The sequence below is a fragment of the Mobula birostris genome, chromosome 16 (genome assembly GCF_030028105.1).
Source record: "Mobula birostris isolate sMobBir1 chromosome 16, sMobBir1.hap1, whole genome shotgun sequence".
Taxonomy (NCBI): domain Eukaryota; kingdom Metazoa; phylum Chordata; class Chondrichthyes; order Myliobatiformes; family Myliobatidae; genus Mobula; species Mobula birostris.
Window position 1 is genome coordinate 22595536 of NC_092385.1, and position 25963 is coordinate 22621498.

Here is a 25963-nt window from a genome sequence, read left to right on the forward strand (position 1 = left end):
TTTGGAATCCAACCTCTTCGAAATAAAGGCCAGCAGTCCATTATCCTTTAATCTACCTTTTGTGTCTGTAGATGAATTACTTATTGTTTAATCACTAAAGTACTGGCTGCCATTCTTTTTCTGAAGAGAAGGCACTATTTCTGTCAGAAGCAGCTGACTTTGCCAAAGTGTAACTGCAGAGGTGGAGGGTTCAGTTGAGCAACTCGGATTATGTACCAAGCAATCTATACTGCAAAGAGGGGAATATGGAAGAAGAAAATGAATTAATAAAGAACTGAAATCAGGGCCTAAATATTAGCGGAATATTAAAAATGTAACAGAAGAGTCATGTAAATGATTAACTTCGCTCACCTGAACCTTTATGAAAGGTTGATCCTGATAACTCCCCTCAGTGACACTCATTCCCTTCAAAGTGTTGAAGATTTCCCATATGTGCTGTGGAGTTTTACAGTCATTCACAGAATATAGTTGTAGGGATAGTGAACATATGGCACAGGCATGGTGGCATGGGCAATGATTTGTTGGCATGCAGTGCCGCCCTTTGATTCTTTAACTCCCACCCATAATAAAAAGATACATAATGATTATCTTTACTGCCAAATGAAGCAGAAAATGATTTTTTACAACCCAAGAGCAATGAAATTTCTGACATTGGTGATGCCAGCTAGGTTGTTGGTGAGCATGTGACATTAGATGATGTATTTTGAAATCCTCGCAGACCTGGTGTTCGCCTGTATTTGGATAGTAAATGGTCGGGCCAGTTGCCATTGGCTTAACTTGGCTTGTGTTTCATCTACTGTCATTTGTGAGTGAACACTGGATATTCAGTGATAATATCAGTAAATACTCTATATAGTTTGGTGCCTCCATGAATATTTTTCGCAATGAACACACTGGATTAATATTAACATTAATTAGGTTTATTAATGAGATATTTTTAAATTGTCTATACCCTTTTCAGCTTGTTCAGAATGTCAGAAACGCCAGCAAGAAAAAAATTCAAATAATGGGAGAAGCAGCAGAGATTTTCAAGATTGGTGGAGTGAAAGATTTGGCATGCTATAGTGGGTGATAAAGCATAATGCATTTTATGTTCCAAACAGTAGTGTGCAGGGCTTCCTCTGTAAAGCAGCGTGATGAACTCATTCAATCACAAATGGCTTTGTGATAAAGAGTGAGGAAGAACAAAAAGAAGTCATTTCTCAACAGATCAGCAACAAATAAAAATGCAGTTATATATTTTGATGTCACTTATTTCAGGTATCTTATTTGCTGCTAGTTTTGAGGTTTCAAAGATTATTGTTCAACAAGGAAACAACCCTGTGATAAGGAATATGTAAAAAAAATGGTGTCTAGAGTGTGCTCCTTTCACTTATAGCAATTTTCTAGAGAAAGAAATGCAATCTGTATCAGTTATACTTTTATTAAAAGTACAACAATAAATGTAAATAATCAAAGTTCAAAGTTAAATTTATTATCAAAGTACATATATGTCACCATATACAACCCTGAGATTCATTTTCTTGCAGGGATACTCAATAAATCTATAGAATAATAACCATAACAGAATTAATGAAAGTCTGTCCAATTTGGGTGTTTAATCAGAGTTAAGAAGACAACAAACTGCAAATATAAGAAGAAGGAAATAATAATTATTATAAATAAATAATCAATAAAAATCATGAACATGAAATGAAGAGTCCTTGAAAGTGAGTCCATTGGTTGTGGGAACAGGTTAGCGATGGGGCAAGTGAAGTTGAGTGAAGTTATCCCGTTTGGTTCAAGAGCCTGATGGTTGAGGAGTAATAACTTTTCCTGAACCTGGTGGTTCAAGTCCTGAGGCCCCTGTGCCTTCTTCAGCAGGGTTCATAGATTTTTCTTAAAAATGCTCACAATTATTGCTACAAATTTACTAATCACTGAGAGTTAATTTCTGCCCAAAATTACCATGGCACTGGAGAGAATTTTTTAGAAGATTATTGCCAATTTGGGCACATGCTCTCAAAAAGATTCACCACTCTTGGTTGATGATATATTTCATAGATTTTTGATAAATGACAATAACTGATTAATCTATTTACTTTGTTTGACTTAAGGTTTGCACGACTTGGATCACCCAGATTTATCATTGATGGAGGACTGGTAAGAAATACTGAGCTCTGAATTACTATGGCAGGGTACACAATAGCATCTGGTCACCTACCTGCAGGAAAGATATCAATCATATTGAAAGAGTGTAGAGAAAATTTACAAGGATGTTGCTGGGACTTGAGGACATGAGTTATAGGGAAAGGTCAAATAGGTTTAGACTTTATTCGCTGGAGCATAGAGGATGAAGGGAGATTTGATAGTGGCATACAAAATTATGAGGAAAATACATTAAGTACTTGTGGCTTTTTCTGCTGAGGTTGGGTGAGACTAGAACTAGAGGTCATAGTAAGAGTGAAATGTGAAATATCTAATGGTTGCCTGAGGGGAAACTTCTTTACTCTTAGTTTGGTGCAGGTGTGGAACAAGCTGCTAGCAGAGGTAATGGATGTGAGTTTGATTGCAATATTCATGAGAAGTTTGGATGGGAGTGGTTTGAAGGAATATAGTCCAGGTGTAGGTCAATGGTTTTAAGTTGAAAAATGGTTTGGCACAGACTAAATGGGCTGAAGGGCTTGTTTCTGAGCTGCTGCTTTCTGTGCTAATAGTTAGGCTTGCACACAAATATTTAAGTCCCTTAAAGTTTTACGCGATGTGCTACTTATAGCACCAGCTTTTTATCTCTGTAATTAATTACAGTAAAGAATCATATCAAAAATTACAGGTGAATTTATTGTAGGTGAATTCAATGACAAATCAGATACTGAAATAGAAATAAAGGAAAGAAAAATGAAAAGTCATAAAAATAAAGAAATTGAATCCATTGAGCACATTATGCATAACAACAATTTTACCAAAGTGAGGTCTTTGCTGGTGAAATTGAGTCTTTAAGAAATTGTTCCAAGAAATTACATATATGATTCACTTTAGGTGGTGTTTCTTTTTCTGTGCCAATCACATACCTCATATCCAAAACCAAGACAGGCCATCCATTCTGCCCTGTGCATTCTACATCAGGACTGGTTATCACATTTTGGAAAGCTAGGCCTGCTCCCTGCAGCCTCTGTCCTCCATGGCAACCATGCTATTTTTAACTGGTATCTGCTTGCCTTAGGCAGTGTGTCTTTAAGGCCTGAGTCCACAATATATTCAGCAAAATATAAGCGGGAAATACACAGAAAACATTTTAACACTCATTTTTTAATGAAAAACCATTGTGACACCATCTTAAACATTGGGATTTTTTTTTGCCACGATTACGATTCTGCATAAGCATATAGTCTGGTAAATGTCTAGCACAGCAAAGAAGAGTGAGATTAATTTTCTAGGTTTCTGTTTCTATATCACCAATGAACTAATTGGCAACTTTATGAATGAATTCAGTTGGATAACAGTGTAAAAGATTAACATATATTACCAGTAAAATATGCATGGTCCTGATTATGCATGCGCGTCTAGTCTATTCGGTTGGTGGCAAGACAATAAGCAATCTATCTAATAGTGTTCCTTGCTTTTGGCTGGGTTGTAAAACAAAAACTGGGAAAACAGGATGTTGCAGTGGATGTCAAAACAAATTCTGGTTTTGATTTGGAACCTAAGTATGGGAATTACACTTAATGAAGACTTCCAGAATACCAACTGTTGAAAGAAAAAGTCAAGTTTATTGTCATTTAACTATATATATGTATACCGTCAAACGAGACGTTTCTCTGGACCAGTGAGTAAGGCACAGTAATACACGTAACACACATATAACCACAATAACTTGGGAAAGTAAGAATTAAATTTACAAATGAGCTTCTTTGAAAATATTATGAGAAAAGATTGCAATCATGCCTCATCTGTACCATATAGACCAACTGCCCATTGAAGGAAGATTAAATAAAGGCTTCATAGTTTAGTCTGAGATATTTTTTATCCTGTGTTGCGTATCTAAAACATACAATAATAATTAACATTACTCATTGTGCAACACATTAGTAAAAATTAATTAATTATTTTTCCAGTGACCCATCATCTAAGCCACCAGTGCTGTGGAAGACTGATAACAGTTGCTTATGATGCTTACATGTCCCCTGGACTTTCTTTGGGCTTTTACTCTGGAAGAATAAAAAATCGTTTCAACGTGGCACCTAATAAAAGGGACTTAATCTATATGAAGAGGCTAAGGAGCCTTTAATCAATCAATTTGAAGAATCCCTGCTGAAGCTAGAAATGTTTCAATGAGGAAGTGTCAGTTAGAAAACTGAATGATAAATCTGCCATTGAAACCAAAATAAAGGAGAAGAAAAGATTAGGAAAAGGGGAGAAGGAGACGTAAAGAAACAGAATGTAAAACTTTTTACATTTGTTTACACACTTCAATAATATTTGAAGGAATGAAACATCACTGTTCTAACTTTCAGCACTGGAAAGTTGCTTGCAATTATTACAATGTATGCTGTTAACAATTCCAGGGTAATGAAATAGACATGATTTATATTTCCTCTGGAGTGTTACATTTTTATTCATTTATGAAATGTGAGTATAGTTGTAAGGTTTACAATTATTGCCCATCTTACTGCCCTGGAGAGGGCGGTTTTTTGAACAATGTTTATCAAGTATAATAGTACCCAAACCATAATTACTGCTTGCTCCATGTACTTAAACATGTTCCAAAGCCAAAGCCCTTGAAAACTACAGGCACAATAAAATCTGTGTCTTTGTGCACGTTATTACAAATCAGTTGATGGGAAATATGAGTTTAATCAACAAAATCCCTTGGGCTTAAATGCATAATAAAAAACAATTCTGGCTTGGAGTTGATACCATAGGATGATTTTTGCTCTGCACTACACATGGGAATGTTCCCTTCTTGAATGCAAAGCAGAAAAGGGAGGATGCTGATTAGCGATAGCTTGCTCTGGGACCCATTTATACCCTTAAGACTGGCCCACACTGATTTCCTTAAGCAAGATTTTTTGTTGTGAGCAGTGGAAGAATGGCTTTAGTTCCTCATCTTGCAAACAGATGTCCACAGATATTTAGTGGGCGAGTTAATCAGATATCTAGTTTCCTGCTATCTGAATTCAGCAGCTACTCCAGAAGATCTTTGACATCTGTAAACTGGAAAAACCAGAATGAAGAAGCTTTTCATTATAGCAAAACAAAATGATGCAAAAACATGTTGGATAGGAAGCCAAACAAGACTATGGATTATAAAAAGACGGAGAAACAAAACACACAAGCTTTATAATGTTCTAAAAAAATCAGCAACAATATTTCCTCGGGGGAGAAAAAAATTTCCATGAATTATTCAGAGCCAGAGAGGTTACTCAGCAATAATTCCGATTTACTAGACTTAAAACTCACTGATTGCTAATTGAATAAGATAGTCGTTGACCTTTGGTGTAATAACAGGAGATAATTACCTTATGTTCATGCCATAACAGAGTAATTTGCAATAATGCAGCCTGTGCTGGAACACATTTATTACTGACAATAGCTTTCAGATTTCTATTCTTATCTGCAGGTGTGTGCATACCAGATATTGCTGTAGGTTTTACCCAGCAAAAGGGCAAATGTTAGCAGTTATTAATTCAGGGAAGTTTTGATCATTAAAACTGAGGTCAAACTGGAGAATGTTCAGAATGGAGGACTGTTGTCCTTTGTTCTGAACAAGTCAAAGCAAATTTGGATATACTATTAATAGATTTATCAAGGCACTTGAAATTATTATGACAGGTTTTCTTCTAATTTCAGGAACTATTGTAATATTGACATACATCCTCAGTATCGTAACCTGTTTCAGCTTGAAGCAGTCAAACTCTTCCTCACTGGGAAAGAGCCACTTCTGCAGTGTAAGTAAACCTTAGTAATGCCACCTTTGCTCCAGTATGGTGCGTGACTACAAAATGAGAAGGACAAAAAAAGAATGGCTTTAATTTTGCATCCATAGGTGACAAAGAATTAATCCAGGAAGTACTTTTTGATGCTGTAGTCACAGCACCACTGGAAGCTTACTGGACCAGCCTGGCTCTGAACAGATCTGAGTAAGTGTTTAATTAATGGGATTTGTATAGATAGCAGTTGAGGCTGGCATTGACATGATGGGCCAAGGGGCATGTTTCTATGCTGTATAATTCTATGACTATCTTTTTTGTGCAAAAAAAACAATCAGAATAAGAACTCATAAGTTGTTCAATTATTGCATTAGCTATTATTTCAGGTTTGTCCCTCCTTCAATTCTATTATAGGACCATAAGACATAGGACTAGAATTAGGCCATTTGGCCCATTGAGTCTGCACCACCATTCCATCATAGCTGATATATTATTCTTCTCAACCCCATTCTCCTGGCTCTTCTCTCTAACCTTTGATGCCCTTACTACCTCTAGTTTAAATGTTCCCAATGACGTGGCCTCCACAGCTGTCTATGGCAATGGATTCCACAGATTCATCACATTCTGGCTCAAGAAAGTCCTCTTCATCTCGGCTCTAAAGGGATGCCCTTGTACTCTGAGGCTGTGACCTCTGCTCCTAGACTGTTCCACAATAGGAAACATCCCCTCCATGTCTATTCTTTCAATATTCGATAGGTTTCAATGAGATCTCCCCTCATTCTTCTAAACTCCAGTGGGTTCAGGCCCAGAGCCATCAAATGCAAATACATTAACCCTTTCTTTCCCGGGATCATTCTCATGAACCTCCTCTGGACCCTCTCCAATGCCAGCATGTCCTTTCTTAGATAAGGGGCCCACAACTGCTCACAATGCTCCAAGTGTGGTCTGACTAATGCCTTATAAACCCTCAGCATTGCATCCTTGCTTTAATACTCCAGTCTTTTCAAAATGAGTGTTAACATTGCATTGGCCTTCCTTACCATTGAGTCAACCTGCAAGTTGACCTTCAGGGAACCCTGCATGAGAACTGTTGTTTATTCCAAGCATTCAGCCTCTAATCTGGTCGGCACATAGTTGATGCTTTGTTCATTTCTGATGACATTTCCAGACCAAATGGTTGATTGCTCCACCTGGAACAGATTGGGAATGACCCAACTCCTTCTGCCCTATAAGACGGATAGTTCTAAATGATTGTGATAAAACCTGAATGCAGGTATTTTTAAAATGACCTCTATTAATCAGTATTTAATTTCCAGCAAGGCTATTGCTTTGAAATTGGATTCAATTCATTTTAGATAGACCGAATGTGTGCTAAAGTAAAGTTAAATGTCATCTACAGAGAAAGCCCCACATAATTAGGAAGTGTTTGTGCAATTTCCATGCTTTAAGAGATGTTAAATCCCAGCCTGAGCATGTAGGCTGGCAGCAGTAATACTACTTATGCAATGATAGTAGTTGAATTACTTCACGAAAGGGATGTCTTCATGACAGACTCAAAGGCAAAGGGTTTGGTAGAGAGAAGGAAAGGGGAGTTAAAAAGGGTTGGGAAATCAACAGGGGAGAATGGGGATTGGCGAAGGTTTTACCAGTGCACGGAGACATGGGGGAATGGAGCTTTAGGGTAAGCAGTCATATCATGCTGGGGATTGTGGAGTTGAGCATCAGGGAGTTTGTGGCAAATGCCCCAGAAGAGTAGGGTGGGCTGAAGCTGCAATTGAATCTGTGTGCCACAGGGGAAAGATGTTTTTATTATAATAAAATTCAGAAGAAATAATGAGCAACTTGTTAACAATAAAATGGGTTTTCCTTTAAAATACACAGGAAAAACAAACAGCAGGAAAAAATAGCCCATTTCAAAGTCAACTAACCTTTGTGTAAAAATGCTCTTACATAAAGTCCAGATTACCATTTAAGCATATGTTTTTTGCAAAAAATCCCATATTATATGATCTCCAGAGATATTTTAATTATTCCCATGTCAAAATATAATAAGCTCCCATTCAGGGGCTTAATATTTTTTCTTGGACCCATGACACAGTAGCATAAGTATGCTGAACTTTGCTTCCCGAATTTCATCCAGGACTTTGTACATTTTAGTTTATACAGTGTTATCTTCTTCCCTTTTCCCTTATGTCTTTTTTATATATCTTGTCTTCTAATATTGCTAGTTATGTAATCGGTACCTAAAAAGTGACGAAGTTCCATACTTGCAGCTGAGGTATATTTTCCATTTCGGGTGTGTTGATTGTTCTGTTCCATGTCTGCGTATCACGTTGAATATTTCCTTCCAGAAACGCTGATAAAGGAGTTGAAGTTTCTTTCTTGGGAACTCGTACAGGCCTCAGCCGTATCAATCTGTTTGTTGGACCAGAACAACGTACAGATAAGTAGGCTTCATTGTCAATTTTATATAATGTATTTAACAACAAAAAAAATTACCAGACACTTGCGCTATTCCTTATAAAAAAAACTATAATGCTCCATAGTTTTCATTAAGTAAAGTAGCTGATGATTTAATTATAAAAGATTTATTATTCAATGGAAGTGTTATAACACATTCATAATGGTAATTGTGATATCTTTCAGTAATCTGTATCCAGTGAAGGAACTTGACTGTTAAAAACTCATAATTATAACCATGAATTAAATGAAAAATACTTACAGATGATGTCAGGATTAGTTTCCAGGGTTTCATAACAATAAAAACATGGAAACTAATTCTGAAATTATCTGAAAATATTTTTCATTGCAGTTCATTTGTGCTTATCTTTGTTGGCTTTTCTCCAAACGTTATCATTTAAATACACCAGCTTTCATCATGAGCTAAATGATTCAATCATTTGAAATCATAATAAAATGACTATGAAAATATTTCTAATTATCACATGTAAGAGTTATAAGTACTTTATGAAAGTCATGATAGAAGCCTGGTTTGTAATGGAGTAAAACATCTTGCAATGAGTGGTCTGAGCTTTTCCCTCTCCTTTTACCTCCAATTATTTTTGCACCACAAGCTACTGGAAAATTATTATCTCCCCTGACCGTGGTTTGAGAAATAAATCAAATATACAAAGCAAACTCCACACCGAGGCAATTATTTCTTAGCTATCAATCTGACATTACTTTTGTCCCAGCTTGCTAAGCCAGTATCCCTAAACGGTAAGCATAGCTGCTCCGTATTTAAAGTAATAGGATATGTAGCCTGAAACCTCAAATATAATGCAAGTTTTGGGTGGATAAAGGCGAGTGGAATTGCATTGTGGGAATGAAGGTGTGAGCCAGATTAAAGAGACCAATGAGCCTATTAATCTTGAATGCTGAGGTTAACAAGCCAAACAGTGACAAAAGTTCTGCTGCCTACAATCTGACATCCTAAGCATCACAAAGGATATATGTAAAGCAAACTTGTAAAGAGTTTTGTTAAGTTTTAAATGCACTTCTAAATTGAAGGGTGAACTTGGCCCAACAGCGATGATCCCTTTCTTTCCACTTAGTCTGCCTGACCCCTGAGTTAACTCCAGCAGCTTACTTGTGCTCCAGAACCCAACATATGCCGTCTTTTGTATCTCCAAAGTTTAAAGGAGATTTGTGAGATAAAATGAGTGGCAGATGCCTAGAATGCAAAGCGGGGTAGGTAATGGAGCAGATGTGATAGCAATGTTTAAGAAGCATTTAGAGAGACACATTGCTAATAGAGGTGTGTAGACAGATGGGACTAATTTAGACTGGCATCATGGTTGGCTCATGATTGGCCTAAGGTCCTGTACCTTTGTTGCATGGCTGTATCTTCTATATTCTAGATGCTAGAAAGTTGGACTCTATAGGTTTGCATCAGAGTTCATGTAGATCAACATATGAATAAATTTGATAGGCAATCCATTCCAGTATTTCTATTGATGAAGCTGTTGTGAACAATGCCATGTGGAGCCAGTGGTAACACTCCATATTCTCCAGTAAGTTCCTGTTCCACATTCAGAGCCTTCAAAGAGTTATTCAGCTATGATTTCAAGTGCAAGGTGGACGTGTAATTGATGCTACATTTTCCACACTGCTATTGAGCTTGAACCTGAGCTTGAACTCTAGTATATCATGGAAAGTGGCATCCCTGCAGATTGCAAAGGATTTCCATCACCTACAATGGCAGGAATGGAGATCTGTCAATTTAGTTTGAAACAAATCCTTCATAAATCAGCTTAGACAAAACATCTAGCACTTCAGTATATAGCTTTGAAGAAATGCAGATACATCCCTGCACCAAATTCCAGAACTTCACAAATACTTCTTATATTTAGTAATTGGCAATTTATGTTCAATTGTGACAGGATAAAATGGAAATGACTAACTACTTTAAATGTCGCAGGAAAATGCAGTAGAGTTGGATTGAATCACTATCATCATTATGTGTCGTATTGTATGACATGGACAATCACGGTCTGTGACTATGATTGTTCTTGGCAATTTTTTCTACAGAAGAGATTTACCATTGCCTTTTTTTTTGGGCAGTGTCTTTAGAAGATGGGTGACCCCAGCCATTATCAATACCCTTCAGAGACTGTCTGCCTGGTGTCAGTGGTCGCATAACCAGCACTTGTGATCTGCACTGGCTGCTCATACGACCATCCACCACTTGCCCCCATGGCTTCATGTGACCTTGATCAGGGGGACTAAGCAGGTGCTACACCTTGCCCAGTGTGACCTGCAGGCTAGCGGAGGGAAGCAGAGGGAAGGAGTGCCTTATACCTCCTTTGGTGGAGACATATCTCTAACCCACCCCCCCAGGTCCTGAATGACAGTCCTAAAATAAAGTATAAGGCAACTTTTATAATTTCCTAACTATTCTACAGAGTTAGGAAAGAGAATCTGACTGCTGTGGAATCAGCAATACTGATAAATGCCAGTACAGTGCTGGGTAATCCCAGTACTATTGGCTTCTAGCCACAACATGGTGCTGGTATTTAATCCTCAGCTCATCCCAGGTTTTTCTTACCTGGAAACAGATTAGGTGCTGGTTGTGTCCATGGGAACCTGCAGGTCAAAGGTAGGTTAATTCAGCCTGTTGGACCACACTAATAGTGTATCAACAACCTGTACAACCATGCTGGTGGCAAGCTTTCAGGAAATTACAGCATTCATGAATTGTGCCTTGCAGCACTTGTCTAGAATGTTACCTCTGATCCATATTGCCACTTAGCAAAAAAAACCAATTATAATAACCCATTCTGTTTAAAATTAGTGGTGAGATTAACTTTGCCAAATAACCATGTATCCAAGTATCCTATTACTCAGTCTGCTAGAGGTTGAAACTAACAGCAAGACATGCTCTGATTTTCCCTCCAATTGATCTTTCTTATTCAGTTTTAAGAGAATTTGTAACTGGTGACAAATTATACACGCACAGTGCTGAGCTTTTGTCTGGGTATGCTAATTATTTGTTCAGTAAACTTGTTCAAGGGAAGAAAAAGAGAAGAAAAACTCTGATCTCATATCCACTGCCTTGTGGCTATACCCAATCATGAGGAAGGCTTTGGAAGTAAACCCTGAGGGAAAAATCTGGAGCTGTAGTCCCTAAAACAGTCCTACATTGAGTACAACACTGACTGGCAACTCCTGAGACACTGCTGGTACCAAACTGTATCAGTCTCTACCACTCCTTTGGGTTCATCAGATGTGTGGAGAGGGGAGTTTGCTACATGAACGCTATTAAGAAATTTAATGTTGACATCCTTCAAGACATCAACCATGTACAGAATTTCCAACAAATCTTCAAGAACAACAGCCTCAACAAATCCCACCATCTGTAGAAGAACACTGGAATCAATTGAAGAATGCTATCATCACCTCCTGCAAAGAAACAATTGGGTTGAAGACGAAAAAACATCAGGATTGGTTCGATGATAACGACAAACTACTCCAACAACTCATCGACGAAAAGGGAAAAGCTTTCATTACCTTACAAAATGACCAACAATCGGCTACCAAAAGGAAACGCTATCAGGAATGCAAGGCTGCAGTCCAGAAGAGCACCCAAAACCTGAAAAACCAATGGTGGAGGAAGAAAGCTCAGGAAATCCAACAACTAGCAGACGCCAATGACACTCAAGGCTTTTTCAACGCAACTAAAGCTATTTTTGGCCCATCCACTCACAGTCAAGCCCCTCTCAAAAGCAAAGATGATTCAACCATCCTGAAGTGCAATGCTGACATCAATTCTAGATGGAGGGAGCACTTTGAAGATCTTCTAAATCAAACAGTCTCATTTGACAGGAATGTGATTAACAAAGTTCCAAAACAGCCCATTGACGACTCCCTAAGCAAAATACCAACACTTGAAGAAGTCAAGGAAGCCATCAAACCCCTGAAAAACAACAAGGCTGCTGGACTCGATGGAACACCAGCCGAGGTCTACAAAATTGGAGGTAACCCACTTCATTATCAACTGCATCAACTTCTCATCAAGATCTGGATAAATGAAGATGTACCAGCAGACTTTAGAGACTCAGCAATCGTTGCCATCTACAAAAGGAAAGGCGATTGATCCAAATGCGGAAACTATTGTGGACTTTCCCTGTTAGCAACAGCAGGAAAGATCCTCACCCACATCATGAACAACTGCTCAAGCCTTTAACTGAGAAGATCCTTCCGGAGACACAAGCCGGTTTTAGACCATCACGTGGAGCAATCGACATGATCTTCACAATGCGACAACTACAAGAAAAATGTCGTGAACAACTTCAACCTTTGTATGTGGCGTTCATCGACCTCACCAAAGCCTTTGACTCGGTATCAAGGGAACTCCTATAGGATGTCCTATCCACCTATGGATGCCCTGAAAAGTACATTCGAATCCTGAGACGACTCCACGATGGCATGCTTGACACAGTCATGGCCAGCAACAGTAACTGTGAGCCTTTTCAAGTTAGACCAGGAGTAAAACAGGGATGCGTGATTGCCCCAACTTTGTTCACCATCTTCATTGCGACAACCATCCACATTATTAAGGACGACCTACCCCCAGGAATCGAAATTATCTACAGAACAGTTGGCAGACTTTTCAATCTTGCCTGTCTCAAGTCCAAAACGAAGACATCCACGAGTTCCCTCATCGAGTTCCAATACGCAGATGACAACAGTGTTGCAGCTCTTTCAGAAAACCACCTACAACAGATTCTGACTGCCTTCAATCGTGCATACACGAAACTTGGACTTACCATCAATTCCAAGAAGACTCAGATCATCTACACCAACTGAAACAATCGGATAGAACCATCAATTCAACTTGGCGAAATAACCCTGGAAAACGTGGACCACTTTCCGTATCTTGGAAGTCACCTCTCCTCCAGTGTCGACCTTAATGATGAGATCCAACATCATCTTAAATGTGCTGGAACAGCTTTTGGACATCTCCGAACAAGAGTCTTTCATGATCGTGACATCCAAACAGACACCAAAATGTTAGTGTACAAAGCAGTGGTGATCCCAACGCTCCTGTATGCTTCAGAAACCTGGACAGCATACCGACGACATCTGAAGGCACTTGAAAAGTTCCATCAACGCTGTCTTTGAAACATCTTAAATATCAGCTGGGAAGATAGAAAAACCAACGTCAGCGTGCTAAATGAAGCAAAAACAAGAAGCATTGAAGCCTACGTCATCAAGAACCAACTAAGACGGAGCAGTCATGTTGTTCGGATGAAAGATGACCATCTGCCGAAACAAATCTTCTACTCCCAGCTTAAAGAAGGCAAACGTAAAAGAGACGGACAACAGAAGAGATTCAAATACGTCTCAAAAGCCAACATGAAGAAATGTAACATCGACATCAACAATTGGGAAACCAATGCCAAGGACAGGAAACTCTGGTAAGCCATCATCTGAGAAGGAACGACAACTTTTGAAGCCAACAGATGTGCAGAATTAGAAGTAAAGAGAAGAAAATGGAGAGCGGCAGCAACAACCAAAGCCCGATCTGCCATCTGGAACTACCTGTCCTGAATGCGGAAGAACTTTCAAAGCCAAGATTGGACTCATAAACCACTTGAGAGCCCATACGTAGATCAACAGAATGAAGACCATCATCCTCGACCTCGAGGGATAGCCACGACATGGGCAACAACTTGCACTCCATATTGTACTGCCCAGACTTGCATATCTGGACAGCTACGATACAACATCCGTCGTCGAGCTGACTGACGGAAGCCTCTCTCAAGCTCGTTCAGTATGACAGCTAGAGTTTGGGAGCTACGGTGGTCTAATAGTAGCATTTCTACAAATTCCAGCTCATTGCTATGTAAACAGAGTGATTTTAACCTCATGAGAGCTGGGATTTGTATCAAAATAATTGCTTTATTTTTATTCATTTTCAATGCAAGGAATTATTTCCTCCTTTCAGTCAGTGTGAAAGTGTCCTGTATAGTTCCCAGCCCTCCACACCTGAAGCCTCAATAATTGAATTTCCATAAAGTGGATGTGCACTCAGGTAGCTTCTGTTAACCCCAATTACGTTAATAAACTGCCTAATTAAATTGAATGGGAAGTTGTAGAAACTAGCTGTACTATATTTCGAAAACACCTGGATTACCACCTGGAAATAGATTTTTTTTAAGAATGGACGATCAAGTACAAGGATCTTTTAAATCTTTTTAATAGGTTCTCCAAAGCTGCCTTTTTCTTCTGAGTGCAGGCATAGTAGTATGCTGTCTTTTGATCTCCCCTGACTCTACTTACTTCATTCAATGACCCGACTGAGTCCCATTTCTACATTAATTTTGGTATATTAATCAGAGTACACACATCTCTGCACTTTGTAAGTGCAGCCAGTTTATTTGTACTTTAAAACTTAACATATGAATTGTGTCTTTTAATCTCATTTTATAATGCATCTACATAGCTAACAACATCAAAGGGCATCAGAAGAATTCAGACCACAAATGGAATCATTAAAGTTAATGTGCAAAATACAGCTCTTAAGATTCAATATGTTTAAACACTTGAGTAAAACAGCCCATTTGAACTATCTTTTTATTCTTATGATTCTGATTCTGAACTAGCTTAAACTGGTGACATTTCAGCTTTCTGTATACAGGGGATTAAATGAAGATATTTATTTCCTACAATGTGAAGGTCCACTGCACAAAATTATCTTCTACTCAGCGTGAAGTCTTGTTCAGAAAATCCACATCAAGGGTGAATGTGGTAAAGGGAAAGAGGCAAGAAACAATTTGACAAGAATTTGTCTTCCAATGGCGGCTTTAAAGCACACTACCTACACAGTGTTCCCTTGAATCCAGACATCAGACAAGCAGAAAATGTTGGAAACACTCAGCAGGTCAGGTTACAGTCCAGACATCACTCTCAATAATGGACATAAAACATAAAACTTGGTATTCTTCTTTGGTGTGCATCTATCGAAATTTGTAAACTTACACATTTCTATAGATGTATGGTGGAGAGTATACTGGTTGCACCAAAACCTGTTATGGAGCCTCCAATGCGCAAGTTTGCAAGGGATTGCAAAGAGTTGTGAACTCAAACAACTCCATCATGGGCATGGCCCTTCCCCACTATCGAGGACATCTTCAAAAAGTGGTACCTCAAGAACGTGGCATCCATTAACAAAGGACCTTCACTATCTAGGACATGCCTTCTTCTCTTTATCACCATCAGGGAGGAGGGACTGAAGCCTGAAGACCCACATGATTCAGTAACAGCTTCTTTCCCTCCACCAGCAGATTTCTGAATGGTCCATGAACATGACTTATTACCACTCTTTTCACTATTTATTTTGTGATTTATAGACAATTTTATGACTGCACTCTACTGCTGCTGCAAAACAACAAGCTTCACATCATATAAGTCAATCGTGATAAATCGAATTCGGATATAAGAAACCACATAAGGAAACAATTGAAAAACTCTTGAGTTCCTGTAAACTTCATGTTTTAATTAGCATTTAATCTGTGGGAAAACTCATACTACAATGAACCCTGTATCTGTTGAAATTCACAATAAATATTCAGGGAAAATTTTGTTTACATTCATGTGTTGAGTTAGGTGATTTCAAGAATTGTAACTGATTAAGTTAGGAAATGAATGAGAGACATATTATGGTTCAATTATTCCTTGTGCTTGAAAGGTTAAGCTTGAGGGTCATCTGATACCAGATTATTGTTGAAGAAATTTTCAATTACAAGGGCAATGTGCAAACTGTGATTCTGAAATAAGTAATTAAATGAAAATTAATCAGAAGGGGACATGGGATTTTGATAGCAACAGGAAGGGATGGGTGATAGCTCAAGGTGACGATGGGGGGGTTGTTGTAATCACATTTTTATGGTTGCCTCAAATGGTAATTGACTTCATATATGCACACAGAGAGGGATTAACGTCCACTTCAAATGTTGACCCTGGATGCTTTTTTTTAACTTTGATTTATATGGTGGGAAGTATAATTTCAATTCTGTTGGTGCATTTTGTATGCTGCCACAATGAATGATTTCCCACGTTAAGCAAATGTTGGTCCTTCCACTAGTGATCTGAATACTGCGAGCAAGGGTCTGGAACTCTGCAATGATATTTATGTTTATTAATGAGGAGCTAGGGTAACTGTTGAAGAGCTGCCCTTTGCATATAATGATAAATGGAATCTAATTCACCTTTCACCTGAAAGTAAAATATACCATTTCACAGGTACAAGAGCACTGAGGCTGTCTAATGCTTTTCTCTCAGCCTGGAGGTAGTAATTCTTTTGCATGGTCGCCATGCAGAAATCTGACAGGAGGAGCACACAGTGTTGTTCCACAGGCAATGTCTGTGCCTAATGCATCCTTCAGTCACCCAATATCAATAAATTCCAAACCCTCTTCAGTAACAATATGGAGATGAAACAATTTCAGGTGATTCGTAATCTTACCCTTGATTATCTGTTTAGGGGCGGGGTGGAGATACGTCTCTACCAAAGGAGGTGCAAGGCACCCCTTCTCTCTGTTAGTGTGCAGGTCACCCTTGGGCAAGGTGTAGCACCTGCTTAGTTCCCCCCCCACGATCAGGGTCACGTGAAGCCATGGGAGCAGGTGGCAGATGGTCCTGTGAGCAGCTGGTACATTTCACAAGTCCTGGTTATGCCACCACCAACACCAGGCAGACAATCTCTGATGAGTATTGATAATGGCTGAAGTCACCCCTTTTGTAAAGACATTGCCCAGAAGAAGGCAATGGCAAACTACATCTGTAGAAGAATTTCCCAAGAATAATGGTGGTCATGGAAACACCATGATCTCCCTTATAACAAACAAATGATTATCTGGTCTTTTTGTGTAGAAATTCGCTCCCAAATTTCCCTACATAACAGTACTAACAAAATTTTTAAATTCTGCAGATGCTGGAAATCTGAAATAAAGTAAAATAAAATTGCTGGAAATATTCAGAAGGTCAGTCAGCACCCATAGAAATGAAAACCATTGATATATCAAGTCCAGAACCCTTCCTTAGAAATGGGAAAGATGGAAAAAAAGATATGTTAGTTGCCAGTAACAAAATAGAAGGGGGCAGGGATGGGAGAAACGGAGGAAATATCTCTGATAGGGTAGGACTAAATGAGTAAATGTAGCAGTAACAGCAGTAATTAGGATTAGATTATGCTTCTTTATCTGTATAATGTGTCGATAATAGCAAAGCTGTAAGGCATGCCAAGTAGGCATAGGAAAAGAAAAAAAAACTGAACCAAAATGACGATACACAGAGGTAAACACAAAATACTTTGCCGATGCTGGGGTCAAAGCACACTCACAACACGCTGGAGGAAATCAGCAAGTCGGGCAGCATCCGTGGAAAAGATCGGTTGACGTTTCAGGCCGGAACCCTTCGTCAGGACTGTAGAGGGAAGGGGCAGAGGCCCTATAAAGAAGGTGGGGGCAGGGTGGGAAGGAGAAGGCTGGAAGGATCCAGGTGAAAAACCAGTAAGGGGAAAGATAAAGGGGTGGGGAGGGGAAGCAGGGAGGTGATAGGCAGGAAAGGTGAAGAAGGAATAGGGGAAAACACAATGGGTAGTAGAAGGAGGCGGAACCATGAGGGAGGTGATAGGCAGCCAGGGGAGGGGGCAGAGTGACATAGAGATAGGGGAAGGGAGGGAGAGGGAATTACCGGAAGTTGCAGAATTCTATGTTCATACCAAGGGGCTGGAGACTACTTAGACGGTATATGAGGTGTTGCTCCTCCAACCTGAGTTTAGCCTCATCATGGCAGTAGAGGAGGCCGTGTATGGACATATCTGAATGGGAGTGGGAAGCAGAGTTGAAGTGGGTGGCTACTGGGAGATCCTGTCTGTTTTGGTGGACGGAGCGGAGGTGCTCGATGAAGCGATCCCCCAATCTGCGTCGGATTTCACTGATGTAGAGGAGGCCTCACCGGGAGCACCGGATGCAATAGATGACCCCACAGACTCACAAGTGAAGTGTTGCCTCACTTGGAAGGACTGTTTGGGGCCCTGAATGGTGGCAAGAGAGGAGGTGTAGGGACAGGTGTAGCACATGCGCTTACAGGGATAAGTGCCAGGTGGAAGATCTGTGGGGAGGGTTGTGTGGACCAGGAAGTCGTGGAGGGGCCAATCCCTGCGGAAAGTGGAGAGGGGTGGAGAGGGAAAGATGTGCTTACTGGTGGGGTCCTGTTGAAGGTGGCGGAAGTTGCGGAGGATAATGTGCTGGATTCGGAGGCTGGTGGGGTGGTAGGTGAGAACAAGGGGAACTCTGTCCCTGTTGTGGTGGCGGGAGGATGGGGTGAGAGCCAAAGTGCGGGAAATGGAGGAGATACGGGTGAGGGCATCATTGATGACAGCAGAAGGGAAACCACGATCCTTAAAGAAAGAGGACATTTGAGATGCCCTGGAACAGAAAACCTCATCCTCGGAGCAGATGCAGCGGAGACAGAGGAACTGGGAATAGGGAATGGCATTTTTGCATGTGGCGGGGTGGGAAGAGGTATAGTTGAGATAGTTATGAGAGTCAGTGGGCTTGTAGAAGATGTCCGTGGGCAGTTTGTCTCCAGAGATGGAGACCGAGAGATCGAGAAAGGGGAGAGGAGTGTCCGAGATAGACCAAGTGAATTTGAGGGCTGGGTGGAAGTTAGAAGTAAAGTCGATGAAATTGACGAGCTCAGCGTGGGTGCAGGAAGCAGCACCAATGTAGTCGTCAATGTACCGAAGGAAAAGTTGGGGAGCAGTACCAGAATAGGTTTGGAGCACAGACTGTTCCACATAACCAACGAAGAGGCAGGCATAGCTAGGGCCCATGCGAGTTCCCATAGCTACACCCTTAGTCTGAAGAAAGTGGAAAGAGCCAAAAGGGAAGTTATTGAGTGTGAGAAACAGTTCCGCCAACCGGAGGAGGGTAGTAGTTGTGGGGAACTGGTGAGGTCTATTATCCAGAAAGTACCAGAGGGCTTTGAGGCCTCCTTGATGGGGAATGGAGGTGTATAGGGATTGGACATCCATAGGGAAAATGAAGCAGTTGGGACCGGGGAACTGGAAGTTATTGAAGAGGTGGAGAGCATGGGATGTATCCTGGATGTCAGTGGGGAGGGACTGAACTATGGGTGACAAAATGGAGTCCAGGTAGGCATATACAAGTTCAGTGGGACAGGAGCAGGCAGAAACTATGGGTCTACTGGGATAGTCAGGCTTGTAGATCTTGGGGAGGAGGTAAAACCGAGCGGTACGGGGTGTGGGAATTATGAGTTTAGTGGCTGAGGATGGATGGTCTCCGGAGTTGATACGGACAGTGATGGTGCGGGAGACAATGGTTTGATGTTTTTTGGTGGGGTCCTGTTCCAGGGGTAAGTAAGAGGTGGTGTCAGAGAGCTGCCGTTTGGTCTCTGTGAGTTAGAGGTCCGTCTGCCAGACTACTACAGCACCAGACTACACAGAGGTAGACAGTTCAATATTGATTCCTTAAGGTTAGGATGCATCCAGGCATAAAAAGACTTGCTGTTCCTCAAGAAGGGGAGTGAGCTGATAAATTAAAGTGGCAGACAATAGGAAGTTCATGGCCACTGTTCCATCAGCAGCACAATGATCACACAATCTGTATTTGGTTTCTCCAGTGTAGAAGAGACCACATTGTGAACACTGTTTGCAATACACCGAACTGGAAGAATTGTTTCAAGAGAAAGACTGTTCGGGTCTCTGAATGATGAATGGGCTAGCACCATGAGTCTTTACTTCTTTTTGCTTCCCAGCATTCAAATTAAACTGTCAACCAAAACTAAAGTTAAGAAATAAACTGGATCCAATTTCTATTTTTAAATTTATCTCTACTTACAGTGCTTGTAATACATTTTAATGCACATTATGTTTTGGTTGCTGTAAGTACTATTGTACTCTGTATTTTCCATTCAGAAAGATTAAACTTCTTCAAAGCACATCTCTTCTCAATTCCATGTAGTGATGTGAATAACAACAGTGTATCATATTGTATATGCCTCCATTAATTAGTATTATTTTTCCCAGGTAAATATGATCCAAGAGATAGAAACGTTAGGATCACTTGGCAGATAAGGCAACGTAAGAGTCATAAACAAAAGAAAATCTGCAGATGCTGGAAATCCAAGCAACACATGCAAAATGCTGGAGCAACATACCAGGCCAGGCAGCATTTATGGAAAAAAGTACAGTCGATGTTTTGGGCTGAAACCCTTTGGCAGTTCTGGAATAATGTTGACTGTACAGACCTGCTGAGTTCCTCCAGCATTTTGTGTGTGTAGCTCGAACATTAGAGTCATAGAGCTCAAGGACAGGCACCTTGGCCTATCTGGTCCCTGCTGACTGTGATGTCTGCCAAAGCTAGTCCCATTTGCCTATGCTTGGCCTATAACCTTCTAAACCTTTCCTAACCATGTACCTGTCTTTTAAAAGTTGACATTGTACTCACCTCAACCATTTTCTCTGACAGCTCATTCCATATATGGACCACCCTTTGTGTAAAAAAAAAAGTTTCCACTCAAGTTCCAATTAAGTCTCTCCCATCTCACCTTAAACTTATGTTGTTTAGTTGGTGAATTCTCCATCCTTTGGAAAAAGACTGCAGTCCCTGTGCATAGCCCTCACAATCTTATTCAATGATGGAGCAGTCACAAGTGGTCAAATAGTTTGCTTCTGTTATATGCTTATCTAGGCCACATTGGGTAAGGACAACAGATTTTCTTCCATCTGTGGAAAGAGAAACAGAATTAGCATTTGAGGTTGAAGACCCTACATGGGAACTGAGGACTCCTAGGTAACCGAGCAACACATACAAAATGCTGGAGGAATTCAGCAGGCCAGGCCGCATCTATGGAAAAAAGTATAGTCAGCATTTTGGGTTGAAACTCTTTGGCAGGACTGGAGAAAAAAAAAGCTGAGGAATAGATTGAACAAGTGAAGGAAAGGGAGAAAGAAACACCAGGTGATAGGTGAAACCTGGAGGGGGAGGGATGAGGTAAAGAGCAGGGAAGTTGATTGGTGAAAGAGACAGAAGGCCATGGAAGAAAGAAAAAGGAAGGAAGAGCACCAGACACAGGTGATGGGTGGGCAAGAAGATGAGGTGGGAGAGGGAAAAGGGGATGGGTTACGGTGAAGGGGGGGGGGTATTACTGGAAGTTTGAGAAATAGATATTCATGCCATCAGGTTGGCGGCTACCCAAATGAAATATAAGGTGTTGTTCCTCCAACCTAAGTGTGGCCTCATCATGACAGTGGAGGAGGCCATGGATGGACATATCAGAATGGGAATGGGAAGCAGAATTAAAATGAGTGGCCACTGGGAGATCCCGCTTGTTCTGGAGGACGGAGCATAGGTACTCGGTGAAGCATTCTCCCAATCTATACTGGGTCTCACCGATATACAGGAGGCCGCATCAGGAGCACCGAACACAGTAAATGACCCCGACAGACTCGTAGGTGACGTGCCACCTCACCTGGAAGGACTGTTTAGGGCCGTGAATGGTAGTCAGGGAGGAGGTATAGGGGCAGGTGGGAGATCATTGGGGAGGGACAAATAGACCAGGGAGTCGCATAGGGAGCGATCTCTGCAGAAAGCAGAAAATGGGGAAGGGGAGAGGGTGGTGCTTGGTGGTGGGATCCCGTTGGAGTTGGCGGAAGTTTCGGAGAATTATGTGCTGAACACAGAGGCTAGTGGGGTGATAGATGAGGACGAGAGAACCCTATCCCTGGTAGGATGGGCGGGAGGATAGCGTAAGAGCAGACGTGCACGAAATGGAAGAGATGCGGTTGAGGGCAGCGTTGATGGTGGAGGCAGGGAAGCCCCCTTCTTTGAAAAAGGAGCACATATCCTTTGTTCTCAAATGAAAAGCCTCATCATGAGAGCAGATGCGGTAGAGACAGAAGAATGAGAGAAGGGTATGGTGTTTTTACAAGTAGCAGGGTGGGATGAGGTATAGTGCAGGTAGCTGTGAGAGTCCATAGGTTTGTAATAGACATCGGTGGATAAACTGTCTCTAGAGATAGAGACAGTGAGATCGAGAAAGGGAAGGGAGGAATCGGAAATGAGCCAGGTGAATTTGAGGGCAGGTTGGAAGTTAGATGAAGTTGACGAGTTCAACATGGGTGCAGGAAGCAGCACCAATGTAGTTGATGTAGTGTAGGAAAAGTGTGGGACGGTCACCACTGTAAGCTTGGAACATAGACTGTTCCATGTAGCTGACAAACAGGAGGTATAGCTGGCACCCATGCGAGTGCCCATGGCTACAACTTTTGTTTGAAGGAAGTGGGAGGAGCCAAAAGAGAAATTATTTAGAGTGAGGACAAGTTCCACTGGGCAGGAGAGTATGGTGGTGGAGGGGAGTTCATCACTCCTAGGTAACCGATCTGAAATGTTAACTAATTCACTTTCCACAGATGCTGCCTGACCTATTGAGTACAGCAATTTCTGTATTTGTTTGAGGTTTCCAGCATCATGTTTATTTTTTTAATGCAATAGGTGGATTTGCAAAATACACTCAAGAAAATCAACATTTTTTTTGACATTCCAAGTGGAAACTTTGAATCATTGAATAGTGTGCTAATTTAAAAAAAAAATAAATGGTATCCGCAGTTTAAACACACCAATTTAATAGCTACACCTTTAATCAAAATCAAGGTCACTGAAGCAGTTTAATGCAATTAAAATGGAGAATGCAGTGTTAGATCACATTATTTGTAGATTGCAGATTGGCATTTTGTAAATGTGGAAGAAACTGTTTAAAGATTCTATTAAAAAATTAGCAGTACTCAGTATGACTCCCTTGAATATTCTTGTGTTTAGTCTCAAACTGACATGTTTAACACTATCATTAGAAATGAGTTGCCAAGTGACATAGGCTGATTGTAAGTTGTACGACCCATTGAGAGTTGACTTTCATACCTCCTTGCATTGTTGATAGCAATGACACCATTGTCTGACAGTGACATGCATGAACCAATTATCAGCAATGCTGTGATCAGGTGGTGTGGATAAAATTATTGATACTTACTATTTTTATGCGGATTTAAAATTAATATCACGAGGAGAAATTTTGTCCTGTCATTGCAATTTAAAATTTGAGAGAGGTAAGTAGAGATACTTGAGCATTCTTGAATAACTTTCTTATCTGTTCTAAAATTAGCCGGTTTAGGGTATTACATTAGAACATAAGAACATAAGAAATAGGAGCAAGAGTAAGCCATCTGGCCCATCTGTTCCGCCATTCAATAAGATCATGGCTGATTTGGGCATGGACTGATCTCCACATAGAAACATAGAAACATAGAAAGCCTACAGCTCAATACAGGCCCTTCAGCCCACAAAGCTGTGCCGAACTTGTCCCTACCTTAGAACTACTGAGGCTTTACCCATAGGCTTCTATTTTTCTAAGCTCCATGTATCCGTCCAGGAGTCTCTTAAAAGACCCTATCGTTTCAGCCTCCACCACCACCGCCGGCAGCCCATTCCACGCACTCACCACTCTCTGTGTAAAAAACTTACCCCTGACATCTCCTTTGTACCTACTTCCAAGCACCTTAAAACTATGTCCTTTCATGTTAGCTATTTCAGCACTGGGAAAAAGCCTCTGGCCATCCCCATGATCAATGCCTCTCATCATCTTATACACCTCTATCAGGTCACCTCTCATCCTACGTTGCGCCAAGGAGAAAAGGCCGAGTTTACTCAACCTATTCTCATAAGGCATGCTCCCCAATCCAGGCAACATCCTTGTAAATCTCCTCTGCACCCTTTCTATGGTTTCCACATCCTTCCTGTAGTGAGATGACCAGAATTGAGCACAGTACTCTAAGTGGGGTCTGACCAGGGTCCTATAGCTGCAACATTACTTCTCGGCTCTCAAACTCAATCCCACAGTTGATGAAAGCCAATACACCGTATGCTTCCTTAACCACAGAGCCAACCTGCACAGCAGCTTTGAGTGTCCTATGGACTCGGACCCCAAGATTCCTCTGATCCTCCACACTGCCAAGAGTCTGACCATTAATACTATATTTTGCCATCATATTTGACCTACCAAAATGAATCACCTCACACTTATCTGGGTTGAACTCTATCTGCCACTTCTCAGCCCAGTTTTGCATCCTAACAATGCCTGCTGTAACATCTGACAGCCCTCCACACTATCCACAACACCTCCAACCTTTGTGTCATCAGAAAATTTACTAACCCATCCCTCCATTTCCTCATCCAGGTCATTTATAAAAATCACGAAGAGTAGGGGGCCCAGAACAGATCCCTGAGGCACACCACTGGTCACTGACCTCCATACAGAATATGACCCGTCTACAACCAGTCTTTGCCTTCTGTGGGCAAGCCAGTACTGGATCCACAAAGCAATGTCCCTTTGGATCCCAGGCCTCCTTACTTTCTCAATAAGCCTTGCATGGGGTACTCTATCAAATGCCTTGCTGAAATTCATGTACACTACATCTACGGCTCTACCTTCGTCAATGTGTTTTGTCACATCCTCAAAGAATTCAATCAGGCTCATAAGGCACAGCCTGTCTTTGACAAAGCCATGCTGACTATTCCTAATCATATTATGCCTCTCCATATGTTCATAAATCCTGCCTTTCAGGATCTTCTCCATCAACTTACCAACCATTGAAGTTTGACTCACTGTTCTATAATTTCCTGGGCTATCTCTACTCCCTTTCTTGAATAAGGGAACAGCATCTGCAACCCTCCAATCTTCCAGAACCTCTCTCATCCCTATTGATGATGCAAAGATCATTGCCAGAGGCTCAGCAATCTCCCGCCTCACTTCCCACAGTATCCTGGGGTGTATCTCGTCTGGTCCCTGTAACTTATCCAACTTGATGCTTTCCAAAAGCTCCAGCACATCCTCTTTCTTAAAGTTTACATGCTCAAGCTTTTCAGTCTGCTTTAAGTCATCCCTACAATCGCTGCAGTGAATACTGAAGCAAAGTATTCATTAAGTACCTCTGCTATCTCCTCTGGTTCCATATACACTTTTCTACTGTCACAGTTGATTGGTCCTATTATCTCATGTCTTATCCTCTTGCTCTTCACATACTTGTAGAATGCCTTGGGGTTTTCCTTAATCCTGCTCGCCAAGTGGAAACAACTTTCCTCCCTCTATCTTATCTATCCCTTTCATAATTTTATATGTTTCTACAAGATCTCCTCTCATTCTTCTGAATTCCAGCGAGTACAGTCCCAGGCGACTCAATCTCTCCTCATAGACTAACCCCCTCATCTCTGGAATCAACCTGGTGAACCTCCTCTGCACTGCCTCCACAGCCAGTATATCTTTCCTCACGAAAGGAGACCAGAACTACACACAGTATTCCAGGTGCGGCCTCACCAGTACAGCTGTAGCATAGCCTCCCTGCTCTTAAATTCAATCCCTCTAGCAACAAAGGCCAGCAATAACTCTTAATTTAAAATTATGACCTTTATTCATAATTAGGTACTTTTCAATATCTTTAATAGTTATTTCAATTGATTACCTAACATCCAATT

At 40.8% G+C, this 25963-nt stretch overlaps 1 protein-coding gene across 5 annotated transcripts in view; it reads left to right on the forward strand.

Moving 5' to 3' along the window:
- The window catches only part of cacna2d3a (calcium channel, voltage-dependent, alpha 2/delta subunit 3a), a 797416-nt gene that overhangs the window by 570759 nt on the left and 200694 nt on the right, over nt 1-25963 (forward strand). For all 5 annotated transcript variants that reach the window (XM_072280402.1, XM_072280404.1, XM_072280403.1 and 2 more), the window contains 4 exons: nt 2097-2142; nt 5830-5927; nt 6026-6119; nt 8261-8356. In XM_072280402.1, the coding sequence (XP_072136503.1) occupies nt 2097-2142; nt 5830-5927; nt 6026-6119; nt 8261-8356 (334 nt within the window). The remainder of the gene's footprint in view (nt 1-2096; nt 2143-5829; nt 5928-6025; nt 6120-8260; nt 8357-25963) is intronic.